The 13,455-nt window shown below is 46.4% G+C and overlaps 1 protein-coding gene across 1 annotated transcript in view; it reads right to left on the bottom strand.

The window, feature by feature from the left end:
- The window catches only part of KAT6A (lysine acetyltransferase 6A), a 102,890-nt gene extending 94,088 nt beyond the window's left edge, over window positions 1-8,802 (bottom strand). Inside the window, exons 1-2 of the mRNA XM_070459736.1 lie at window positions 8,695-8,802; window positions 5,286-6,201 (exon numbers count right to left, since the gene is read on the bottom strand). Coding sequence (XP_070315837.1) covers window positions 5,286-5,885 — 600 coding nt within the window. The 5' untranslated portion in view covers window positions 5,886-6,201; window positions 8,695-8,802. The remainder of the gene's footprint in view (window positions 1-5,285; window positions 6,202-8,694) is intronic.
- Between the last annotated feature and the right edge of the window lie 4,653 nt (window positions 8,803-13,455).

Here is a 13,455-nt window from a genome sequence, read left to right on the forward strand (position 1 = left end):
AGACCAGACACCATCTGCGCAACTGACTGTATTTAAATAAGCTGCATCACAAACATACCTCCGCCTGAGCTGTTCTTAATTTTTTTTTAATAAGAATAAGTCTGCTGAGACAAAGTCAATTTACATTAACCAAATTTATATTTAGGGCTTCCCTGGCGACTCAGATGGTAAAGAATCTGCCTTCAATGCAGGAGACCCAAGTTAGATCCCTGGGTGGGGAAGATCCCCTGGAGAAAGGAATGGCAACCCAGTCCAGTATTCTTGCCTGGAGAATTTCATGGACAGAGGAGCCTGGTGGGCTACAGTCCACTGGCTCACAAAGAGTCCGACATGACTGAGCGACTAACATGCACACACACACATTTATATTTAACCCACCTCAATGACTTGTTAGTAACAAATTTTTATTTCTAGCCAGCTTCTCCTCAGGACCCAGGATACTTAGGGGTCATCAAAAAATCATATAAACAGTGATGTAAGAAATGTACGATACTGTAATTACAACTAATGTAATTAACTATAATGTAAGAAAATAACAATTATTGAGATCAATCAGTTGCAAACTTGCTGACATTACAAAATCTACATTATTCATGTTGCTGTATCCTTGCCATTACTTGAAGAAAAAAAAAAGTCAGCAACATATGGTTAGGATAATTTTCTCTAAAGTAATCCTTCTTCACTTAAAGAGTGATACAGTTGTCATTATCCTCCATTCCTTCTCCCACAGAATTAGAATTAAAACTTGCATCTTAAAGAGTTTCCCAATAATTATACTATAAAATACACTTGCTTGCATGCTCTCATAAGGATTTTAAATTGAGAACTTTTTCCACTTTTTACTACTAATTTACGTCATCTCAACTTTTCTGTAGCGTCTACGCTTTTTGGTATTTGCTATGTGTGTGCATGTTTTAAGTAGACAATCATCCTGCCAAGCAGTAAACACACCCCTGAATTTAACAGCATGGACGATTACTGTAAAGTACCATAGCAACAAAATATCTGAAAACATTATCAAGCTTACATTTATAAACAATTTTATCAGATCCACTACTCTATAAAATGTGAAACAATTTTATGACTAAGGCCATTTCCAAATAGCTAAGTCAAAACTCTCATTCTTAACTCTCCTAACTTGAAAATATATTTCCATTCTAATCAGCATCTCTACATCAAAAATCAAAGTTCCTGTCAAAGCCTCATTTATTCTATGCACTTAAAATGCCAAGTTCCAGTTACATAGAATAACTTGGACTCTACTAAGAGTTTACTGAATTTCAATACAACTTATCTTAGAAGGCTAGCAATTTATCATTTAATCTTCTGGCTCCAAGTCACTTAGCTGGGTAATGACCTAAACAATAACATTGGTTGACCGTATCTTCTCTTCCCTTCCCAACTGGAATGCTTCAGCAAAATATAATTCTGTTCCACAATACTCCACAGATTAACAGTTTCCTCATCTGGCTGATCACCACAGGAGCAGTTTTCTGGATTAGTAATATGGAACATAAAATAAAGATATTCAGGTACATTGTTCTGTGTGTAAAATGAACCCAGAAATTTGAAATGAAGGTGAAAATTATTCCTGAAAGGGAAATGGATCCTTCCAAGATTCAGTGTCCAAAGTAATTCTTTTAGTGGACCATTCAAATCTCAGGTAATAATTAGCCTCACCCAGGAAACATCTTATTCTTTCTCAAGAGATTCATAGCACCTAATTGTTACACACGCCAAAAAACAGTGAATGTAAAAACTAAAAGTTATAGTTTTTGAACTAAAACAACAGTGTAAAAAAAGTTATTGCCCATTTCTATGCTGTCTGCCTTAATCCCCAACAGGACCTAAATCATAAATGCACTATTCGTGGTAGGCACCTAAACACTACTGAATAAATAAAAGTAAATGAACATATTTTCTTACAGTAATGTCTATTTCAAAAAAAAAAAAAAAAAGGAAACCTGCAAGCAGAAGTTCTTATTTAAGCCAGTTACACACACCACCTCCGCCTATAAGCAATTATACACATCACCTTCACCTATAGCCCATAATTCAAGGGAAAGCAACATTCTGTCCCAAATTAAAGCACTCTATTATAGCCACGCAACAGACCCCAAACTACAAATCAGAAGACTCCAGGGCCATCTGAAATGAAAATTAATACACACAGAAAAATAACTTTAAGGGGGAAAAAAAAAGTCACATAGACCAAACTGTTTTTTAGTTATGGATCTCAGCTATACAAAAATAAATTATTCATAATCTTTTACTTCTGCTACATTCTTACTGCTGGTTTGAAATCAAATTCAGAATCCATTCTATGACAGAAAGAGAAGAAAGGGACGCAAACAGTGAAAGGGGAGCTCGGGACATGTCCTCTCCCACGTGCCTCGCAGCTAACACCAGGAACACTCACAACGGGACCCAAGAGCAGGGACAGGCGTGACACCGAACGACTCTCAGGAGGCAGCAGGCATCTCCGTGACAAACACTCTGGAGCCAGGATGCCCAAGTCCCAAACCTCGCCCTGTCTGCCACCTAACACCTCTGTGACTTGGACAAATTACTGAAGCTCTTACGCCTCGACTTCTTCACCTGTAAAATAACAGCACCTATCTCACTGAGCCGTATGAGGATCACGAGTTAACTTGTGTGCGGCTGTAAGGTAATGCCTGGCGCACAGTATAAACGAATCATCAAGTTAAACAAACTCACCATAAACTACCACACCCTAAGTTAGCACAAAATTTCCCTCATAACATGGATAAAACTTTTCAATCACAGTATCTCCAGATTCTCCTAGTTATCAACCTGAAAACACACTTTAGTCCAAGTGTCTTCACAAAAACTCTCAAGATTTTTTATACACAGCCATCTCACTTTCAGAGCAAAGCAAAAACTACTCAGTTGCTGAAAAGTTAACATATAGCTCCTTCCAAAGGTTAACATCACAATTAAAAAAAAAAATTAAAAGTTAGAGCTGATACAGAAAAAAGTAAAGGGGAGCTTGCTCAGGCTACTCCACAGTCCCAGCACTTGCTCTCTCCCTCAGAGCCGACCAGACCAGCAGGGACACGCGCACGGCAGACCCCAGGTGAGGCCCCTGCAGCTCCAAGCAGAGCGCCCGGTCCCCGGCAGTAACTATCTGCTGAATTAATAATTACCTGTATTATCAAATACAACCTGGATAATTTTTTAAAGAACATCTAGGTTCATAACAGCCATCAATCAATTCCAAATGGGAACTGACTGAAGTTTTTTACAAAAGAAGACAGTAGTTAAATACAACAAAAGGAACAAACATAATCTGTTCATAGGAGGAATAATTCCCTGCCCTGAAGTTTACTGCATTATGATCTTTAATGTGAGCTTTTCATATCTTTGGAGAAAGTCACAGAGAAAACTTAACCCCTGAAAATAAGACTCCTATTAAAAAATATATAACAGATCTCATTAACCCTAACTTTGTAGATAACTACCATAAACCGTCTTCCCAATCAGACCAGTACAAATACACAAAAATCTACTCAACAAAACTCAATTTTTCCACAGTCACTTTGCTTTACAATAGTGTAATATGTAGCCAAAGAGAAATTTCTAACCAAAGCAAACTAGAAGACCTCGAATGGATTAAATATTTTTTAATGCAAAGGTCTCCAGTCTAGCAGCAAAATAAGGACTGTTGGATTACATGGTTTTCAAAAGTACAATTTTAGGGTGTCAAGACTCAGTTTTGTCCTACACTGTACTATGTCGACTACCTTTAAAAAAAAGATATGCACAACTGACATTTTATGTATGGTTAACATTTTTAAAAATTAAAATACCTAATTCAAGCAAGAGAAATTAAAGCACTCAGGAGTTCTAACAAGAATTTACAATACCCGATTCACAGATGTGACACTGATTTCATTCTAAACTATAAAGTATTTCCCATTTCCATGCAGTAAACCTAGAGATCATCTGATAACAGTTGTTGAAATCAATTGTTCTATTCCATTTAACTTCAGCCATGGGATCAAGAAACAATTCATACATCCTTACAGCACTGAGCTGAAAGAATGACGTATTTCAGTTTCGTGTCCACCTTGAATTTTCAATACACCCTGAAGGAATGCTCCGATGGTACAGAACCATGTTATGAATGGGATTGCCTATTAATTCAAGACTCCATTAGAATCATTTTAAGGGTAATAACAGTTAAGATAATGCTTCTATTTCAAAGTCCACAGGGAAAAAAATAGATCTCTAAAACTTCCATCCAAAAAAACTGTTCATTTTCAATTGCTATTTAAACAAAAATCTATTGGCAGGTTATTAATTGCAAGAATCTAGATCAAACCTCAAATATTTTAAAATACATTTAAAATACAATCAATGTGATTAACGTTAGAATGTTAGCATGCTAGAAACAGCCTCCACGGGCTTCAGCAAAATGAAGGTGATGCTACCGGCGCTAAGGTGTGCAGCAACCTCAAAGTACAGCCACTCCCCACAGAACTACAACGTGAGCACCTGGAATACATTCACAGCCCTCACACCAGGCCAATGTGAAAAGGAGCTACTAACAGCTCTCCGCATCCCGAATATCTACTTAGGGCCAAGGTGAACTTAGCCCTTAGAAGATACTTTCAGCCGTACTAAGGAACGGCATAAAACCCAGCACAGGCAGGTACCTGTTGCACCAAGACTCCTGGCTTCCCAGAACTTCAGCAACGCGGACTACTGTGTTCCTGACCCACGCAGCTACATCTGTCACGAGCAACGTTTAGGACTTTACCGCTTGCAAAAAAATAACACACACCCAAAATTAGAATACAAACAGCAGAAATAAGAATTGCTAAATCTGCTTTGCCACTACTTTGGTCAGGATAATCGGTCTCATTCCTGGCCAGTAAGAAAACGAAGAAAGGAAGAAGACAGGTTCTTAGAGTTTCCAGCATTCGGCTGCTCAGCAACTTCAGCAGGAAGCTATTATAAAAACTTTTACATGACAGTTTTAAAGTTGCTTGTTACTTTTTAATTCTAAGTATGTTCTTTTGGGCAGATCAATACTCTACACTTTGAAATCTTAGGCATCAAATATGTCAAAGTATGAGAACAATCACATCTATTGAGTTCTCACACCTAGATTTCACCAATAAAAGCCAGGCAGTGATTATCCACAAAGGGCCCTGAACGCCGAATGTAACCGCTATTGAACAGCCTAGAAATGTGGCTCTGTAGCATGCTGTTTGCTGTTTCCCCAGCTCCAGGAACACTGATGCGCATGCCCTTCTTACCTTATCCTTCTCATGTGGAAGCAGCGACACGGGAGGTAAGGAGGAAAGAGACTCACAACTCTCTTTCCCATCCACACTGGCTGCTTTAGTGTTGAGCCGATAAAGAGGTCCATCTTTAAGGAGTCTGCCGTGGCCAACGGCGCGTTTAATAGCCAATCGTAACTGCTGGTGAAGGCCAGAGGCAGCACCGCCTCCAAATAATGCAGACACATCCTTCTGACCTTTCAAAAAACGTTCAATGCTTTTCAGAGTTGAGCCGCCGGACTCCGCCAAGCCCTCAACTGCCCGCTTGATCAGTTTATTCCAGTCTACATTTTGTTTATTATCCAATTTTCCATGGTTTCGGGGTTTAGGAAGTGCTATTCGCCCAGGATTATCAGGATCTTTATAGGAATTGAGTCCTTTATTTGAGACCTTCAAAATTGTTCCATCCTTGACACTCAACTCTAGTTGCTCTAAAACAGTTTTACGATCCAAGCCATGGGATGAAGACACTGCATTACATATCCTTTCTTCTGAAGGCCGCTGTTTTTGCTTCTTCACTTTTTTGATGGCCTCCAAAATCCACTCCGTGTACAGCGGGTTGGCGAGTTTTACCATGGTGAAGGATTCTGTATATCCATAGAGTCGCTATCCTTTATCCTGATGCTGCGTAAGTTTCACACCACAGAAAACACCATTCCCGGCGGCTGGGAACCAGTTAACCATAGCATACAAGTTTTCTGGCCTCAGTCCTTTCTCCTTTCACAAAACAGATGCCTCCCCACTTTTATTTTAGAAACCAAAACAACCTGTTATCTGAAAAGTCTTCAAACTTCCCAACAACCTTCTCAATAGCACCACATGTGGGTCTCTTCATAAAGGTGTAAGAACTCAAGAACATCTCATTCCCAGCAGAAAAATGTTCTTCTTATGCCTGAAAAACAATGAAAACAAAGTCAGTTTTCTATCAAGGTCCACTTTATAAGTAAGTTATAACTGAAGCATCCTAGCCTTTAAAGCACTCCAACAGCAAGTGTTCACTGAGCACCTGTAAAAGTGTGAACATGTTTCTATTATTGTTCAAAACAATCATCTGTGCAAACCATTGGGATTACAAAGAAAAGGGGAAAAAAGATGAATGATGAGGAAACAAGATGAGATGCACTGTAAATGAAGGAAACAAGATGAGATGCACTGTAAATGACCTCAGGCTATAACTAACGAGAGGGTGCTGGCTATTCTGCTCTGCACAATCTCCGCTCACCCGTCTGTGAACTAAAACTCTTCCTTGACAGCTTTCCCCAACAAACTAATCAGAACTTCAACAAGTTACCTGAATTAGTAGAAAGAATCCTGCAATGAAAGTAAGAGTGAATCTTTCATCTTTCAAAATTCCAGATATTTAGACTGGATGAAAATAGTCAATAAGAAAGGCAGAAAACCACTGAGAAAATGTTTTAGCTGTTTCATCTAGTAAAAGAAACAAAATTTACACACAGCACAGTTCATATTTTAAGTACAGTATTACTATAAACATTCCAAGTGGAAACAAAATAACAATGAAAATAGTCAAGTGTGAAAAGTGTTTATAAAGAATTTTAAAATAAGCCAATTCCATTCAGATTTTAAGAATCACATGCTGTGATAGCTTCTCCTAGTAACATTCAATATATTGGAGAGAGTCCAACAACTGTCAAAGTGTTCACAAGCAATCTACAGATACAGAAACTAGAAATGAGAATGGCCCGGAAATTCCTAGGTTCAAACGTACACTTATTTACATATCAAATGTAGAGTTCAGAGGGGGTAAATATACTGCCTGCGTGTAAAGAGAAGATCTCATAATGATTCAAGACTGTTGTCCTGAAGTGAACATTAATGAAAAAAAACACACAAACATTATGTATATACACGCTGCCACTCCACGATCAAAGTCAGTAACACTTTCAAACAAAAGAACCGGGCAGATTTGCATCTTTTTAAAAATCACCAAAATAAAGAACCCTATAACTCCTTTGCTTCCAAAAATAAATCTAACCTTACCTAAATGTTCCTGAGAACTCTTATTCTGAGGAGCCTTTACAACATAAATAATGTGGTAAAGTGGTTACTACAGCAATCCTTCCTTAAAGAGTGCCACTAAACTCAAAAGAAAAAGTTTTAACAAGATGCGAGGAAACCGATAGTACTATTAACTCTGATAAGAAAGAAAAGGCTCGAGCAAACACTCAAACCTAAGGCAAGACTTAATTTTTAAATGAGCTCTGGCTGAAAAGCGCCCCCCCCCACCCCCCGGAGAGAACTAAGCTACATTTGGGTGAGAAGCGTCTCGAGAGGACAGAAATCATAAGAGCATTAGTCGGAGAAGTTCATTATGGGGGGGACTCTGCGCGGAAAGAAAGGAGCGGCCCCAGCCCGAGTTTCAGCGGCGGGTCCGTCCCGCACCGGCTCACCTGCCCCGCAGGTAAGAAGAGAGAATGAATGACAGCCGCCGCCTGCCTCCTGGCTCCGCGCAGGGGCCCCGGGTCTGCGGCGAGCACAGCGCCTGCAGACTTCAACTCCAACTCCGGGAAACTGCCCCCTCGCTGCTCCCGGGCCTCCTTCCCCGCCACCCCCACCCCCCTCCACCCCCAGACACAGCTTCGCGCTCTCTTTTTTAAAAGAGCGAGAAAAACTTTAAAAAACAACAACTTGGCGTTGGCACCAGCCTGCGGCTTGCTTGCAGACACGGGGGGCGGCCCGGCGACTCCCACCGGACGGGAACACGGAACCCAGGGACGAAGTTAACAATGAAATCACGTGAAAGAGTTGCGAGCGGCGCACGTCTGCGCTCCTGGGCGCCCCGCAGCCGGGCCGGGTCCCGGCGGGAGCGGCGCGGGGCGCCGGGCGGGGTTGGGGGGCCCCGCCGGGCAGGTCGGCGCTGACAGGCGCCCGCCGCCCCCCGGCCCCGGGCTGACAGCGCGCGGACCCGCCGCCGCACGTGCGCCCTCCGCGCCCCCCGCACGGCCGCCTGTCAGCCCGCGCCGCGCGGCCGGGCCCGGGGCCGGGCGCGGGCACCGGGGCCGCGGGCGCCGGACGGTGGGCGCGCCCCGAGGGAGCCCCGGCCGGCCGCCCGCCCGCGCGCCCACCCGCCCGCGGCCTGGCCGCCGCCCCCTCGCGGCTCCCCCGCTCCGCGGAGCCGGGCCCGGGCGCGGGGCGCGGGCCGCGGGCCGCGGGCGCGGGGCCGCCGGGCGCCGGGCGGGCGCGAGGGGGCGGCCGCGGCGCCCCAGCCCGAGGCCTGGCGCAGAGCAGCGGGAGGCGGCGCAGGCCGCGGCGGGGCCTGCAGCGGCCACTCGGGCCCGCGCGGCGGCGGGGCGGGGCCCCCGGGCGGCTCGGCCTCGGGCTCGGCGGCCGGGGGCGGCCGGGGGGCGGCCCCTCGGCTACTTACCGGGGGCGGAGAGCGCCGGGCGCCCGGGGCCCCGGGCCGGACCGCGGAGATGCCCCGAACTGACACGGCCGCCATCTTGGAGACAGTGCGCTCCGGCCGGGGGGAGGGGAGGCGGGGCGGCGGAACAGCCGCGGGGGGAGGGGAGGCGGCGCGAGGGAACGGCGGCCTGGGGGAGGGCGCGGGAACGGCTCGGGAGGGAGGCGGGCGGGAGGGGAGGAGGGGGACGCGCGGGCGGCGGGCGGGGCGGGGGGGCGGCCGCGGAGCGGGAAGAGCTGGGCCGGGCGCCGGGGAAGGCCGGAGGGCGGGGCGGGGGCAGCAGGGAAGAGCCGGCCGCGCGGGTCACGTGGGGCCGGTACAAAAGGCCAAAGTGGGAGGCGGCGCTGCGCGCCGGGAGCCTCGGCGGCCGGGGGGCGCCAGTGCGCGGGCCGGGCCGGGCGGCTCCCCACCCCGGGGCCGGAGCTGCCGCGGCGAGCCCCATGGCACCGCCGGGGGAGCGGAGGGCCGCGCCCGGGCGGGGAGGCTTCGGGGCGGCGCGGAAATCCGGTAGGATCCGAAGTCTTGATGGCGCCCCGTGTTTACAGCCACCGACCCCGGCTCCTCGCCGCCTCCGCGGGCGGCCCCCCGGAGCCGGGACCGGAAAGGGGCGGAGGGCGGGGAAGCCGCCCCCCTTCATCACTGCGGTGTCCCCCCTCGTCACTTCGGTGTCGTCGTCCCCCCCCCACCCCGCTTCATCACTGCGGTGTCTTCCCCCTCCATGTTCGTCACTTCGGTGTCCCCCCCCTTCATCTCTTCGGCGCCCCTCCATGTTCATCACTGCGGTGTCCCCCCCTCCATGTTCATCACTGCGGTGTTCCCCCACCAAGTTCATCACTGCGGTGTCCTCCCCTCCATGTTCATCACTTCGGTACCCCCCCCCATGTTCATCACTTCGGTGCCCCCCTCCGTGTTCATCACTTCGGTGTCCCCCGCTCGATGTTCATCACTTCGGTATCCCCTCGCAGGAAGAGGAGAGGGCGCGAGGCCCGGGGGCCGAAAGTTGGACGGCGCGCGGAGCCCCGCCGCCTTGACCTCACCCTCCCCTCCCCGGGGGCCCTGTTGGACCGCGCAGAGCCATCTCGCTCTGCATGGGCCGGTGTGCGCCCCGCGCGGGTCCGCTGCGCGTCTCAGCCTGGAGCCTGCGTCGGGCTCCCGCCACGACTCCCTGGTCCGGTGCGCCTGGCCCTACTCGGGCCCGCTCTCTGCCAAATCTACGGCCGAGCTGAGGACGGGGCCCTTTTCACGGCGCGTCTGTCCTCCTCTGGCCGCACGGATGTTTTCTTTCTCTGGTGTCCCGTCGGTGGCAGGGACTACTGAGTGAGACCTTTTTATTAATCTGCATTCCGGGGAAGGGCAGTGCATGACAGATGACAGACGAAATAACTCATACTTTTGTGTGGACACGTTTTTCCGCCCCCGGACCATTTCACCGGCCAGACTGTTCTCCCCAAACATCTCCTGGATTTATCCCAGCTTTACTATTTAAAGTCCATGCTCTGGCTCACTCCCCTAACGTTTCCTTCGTGAACTTTTGCAGTTGGATCGCTTGCCCTATCCGTGTTGCACTTGTTGAATGGTCTTTTATCTCCGTTTTATGAGCGTGTTCCCAGGTATATTCTAGAATGCCTCTTTGCATCTCCAGTGGAGTAGTGTTGTACGTGCAGTTCAGAGTCCAAAAAGATGTTGTGAGTGAATGAACAGTAAGGTGGAACTGTGCTTTTGAACTGTGATGTTGGAGAAGACTCTTGAGAGTCCCTTGGACTGCAAGGAGATTGAACCAGTCCATCCTAAAGGAGATCAGTTCTCCTTCATTGGAAGGTTTAGTTGAAGCTGAAACTCCAGTACTTTGGCCACCTGATGCAAGGAGCTGACTCATTTGAAAAGACTTTGATAATGGGAAAGATTGAGGGCAGGAGGAGAAGGGCATGACAGAGGATGAGATGGTTGGATGGCATCACCGACTCAATTTGGACAGGGGTTTGGTTAGACTCCAGCAGTTGGTGATGGACAGGGAGGCCTGGCGTGCTATGGTTCATGGAGTTGCAAAGAGTCGGACACAGCTGAACTGAACTGAAGAGGTGGAATGTCCACCTCCACCCCCATCAAGCCCTCTCTTGTTTATGTCTCAACCTATACTTTCTTGTCTCTATAGCTTTTCTCCATTCTATTCCTTAGCCTTATTCCTCTATACATCATAGATGGTCTAAGTCATTCAATAATAATATAAACACTTAAGTTTTCAACTCAGTATTCTACCACTGACAACTGACAACAGTAATTGTAATGTGAGATTTACAGAATCACCCTTTTCTTTACCTACCACTAAGCTCCATTCCCAAATGAGGAGAGAAATGTGGGGATAGAAAATAATCTATTAGGGTACTTTCCATTCTAGATGAGTTAGATAGGTGAATTCTCAGGAAAAATGAGACATTTGTAATGAAAATACACCTGTGGGCAGGAAGTGGGAGAAACTCTTTTAGAAGACTAAAACAATGTTATTTCCCAAAGAGGACAGGTAAAGTCATACTAATAGAAAATGAGTTCATGGAAGGTGAGGGTGTGGTCTTCAGAAGAAAATAACTAAGATGGCTTTTGTTTGCTTTTGGATAATTTGGAAGAAAACTAGCCACAGCCGTTGTTGTGAAAAGACCAGACTGGAGTTTAAGCACACAATAGCAAGAATTTAAAACAATTTGCCACAACAAAGCACAGTTTAGCTTTTCAAACAGCTTCCATAGAGAGTCTTGCTTTACATTTGCATAACTTAATGGCACATTCAGGCAGTCTTCTCAAAAGACTGATTCAGGTCTTCATCTTTTGCGTGCTAAAAAGAAAGCCACAGTATCCAAAGGATAGTTTCTCTTGGTTCAAGCTTACTCAGAATTCAGCCCTGTTGGGCTGGCAGCTCAAAGTTTGTCCCATTTCCACATTTCACTCTAGATATCCCTGCCTTTTCAGCTTTGTCTATTAACTACATTTTATGCAGAGTTCAGCTAAACCTCAAATTGGATGGTTGCTCTATCCTTGTTCCAACAGTTTTAGTCCATTTACATTTAATGTAATTACTGTGAAATGAGCCCAACTGTATGATAATTTGAACATCCTTTGGCATTGCTCTTCTTTGGAATTGGAAAGAAAACTGACCTTTTCCAGTCCTGTGGCCACTGCTGCATTCTCCAAATGTTCTAATACATTGAGTGCAGAACTTTAACAGCATCATCTTTCTGGAGTTTAAATAGCTCAGCTGGAATTCCATCACCTCCACTAACTTTGTTCATAATCATGCTTCCTAAGGCCCACTTGACTTCACACTCCAGGATGTCTGGCTCTAGGTGAGTGATCACAATCACTGTGGTCATCTGGGTCATTAGGACCTTTCTTGTATAGTTTTTCTGTGTAATCTTGCCACCTTTTCTTAATTCCTTCTGCTTCTGTTAGGTCCTTGATGTTTCTGTCCTTTATCATGCCCATCTTTGTATGAAATATTCCCTTGATGTCTCCAGTTTTCTTGAAGAGATCACTAGTCTTTCCCACTTTGTTGTTTTCCTCTATTTCTTTGCATTGTTCATTTAAGAAGGCTTCCTTGTCTCTCCTTGCTATTCTCTGGAACTCTGCACTCAGATGGGTGTATCTTTCCCTTTCTCCCTTCATGGATCACAGCCTGTTGGTGAAGGGGCTTGCATAACTCAATAAAGCTATGAGTCATGCTGAAGAGACCCATCCAAGACAGCCAGGTCACAGTGAAGAGTTCTGACAAAACAGTCCAGAACTGTTTACCAGAGCAGGAAATGGCAACCCACTCCCATATTCTTGTCTTGAGAACCCTATGAACTGTATGAAAAAGCAAAAAGATTGACTTATTACACTATACTATAAAGGATTATTTTTGCCACTTTCCTCCAAATGCTAAGAGCATAGAATAATATTGTTGTCCACTTAATCCTTCCCCTTTTGTGTTCACCGTTATCATGGGTTTTAATTGTGCACATATTTTAAACCACAGCTGAGATTGGGTTTTGGCAAGACTTGATCCCCTTCTGTTTTGCTGCAGCTCCTACAGAACAGCCTTCCAGGTGTTCCAACTGAGAGTCTGTGTTCCCTGGAGCCCACAGTGGTCACTGCAGACACTGAAATCTAATGCTGGTTTCCTCAAAGCCCTGAGATGGCAAAAACCTCCACTCTGCTTTCCCAGGGCTTAACCTTCTGGTTCAGCAAGTAAAGAATCCACCTGCAATGCAGGAGACCTGGGTTCGATCCCTGGGTCCAGAAGATCCCCTGAAGAAGGAAATGGCAACCCACTCCAGTATTCTTGCCTGGAGAATCCCATGGACAGAGGAGCCTGGCGGGCTACAGTCCACGGGGTCACAAAGAGTCGGACGACTGAGCAACCGAGGACACACAACCTTCTGTCTCAGGCATCTTCCGAAACTCGAGGGAGGACTTCCCTGCTGGCCCAGTGGTTAAGACTGCACGCTTCTTCATGTAGGGGGCCCATGTTCGATCCCTGATCAGGGAAGTTGCACATGCCACAAGGTACAACCAAGAAAATAAATAAAAATAAAGATCCATATATCTTTTAAAAAAGAGAAAGAGAGAGAAACTTGAGGGTAACCAGCAGAGACTTGGGCTCAGTTATTCACTTGTCCCTTTTCACTGGAAATCTGGCCCCTCTTGTGATTCTGTCTCTCCAGCCTTAATGAACTGCCACAGTTCCTGCTGGTC

This window comes from Odocoileus virginianus, chromosome 32, assembly GCF_023699985.2.
Source record: "Odocoileus virginianus isolate 20LAN1187 ecotype Illinois chromosome 32, Ovbor_1.2, whole genome shotgun sequence".
Lineage (NCBI taxonomy): Eukaryota > Metazoa > Chordata > Mammalia > Artiodactyla > Cervidae > Odocoileus > Odocoileus virginianus.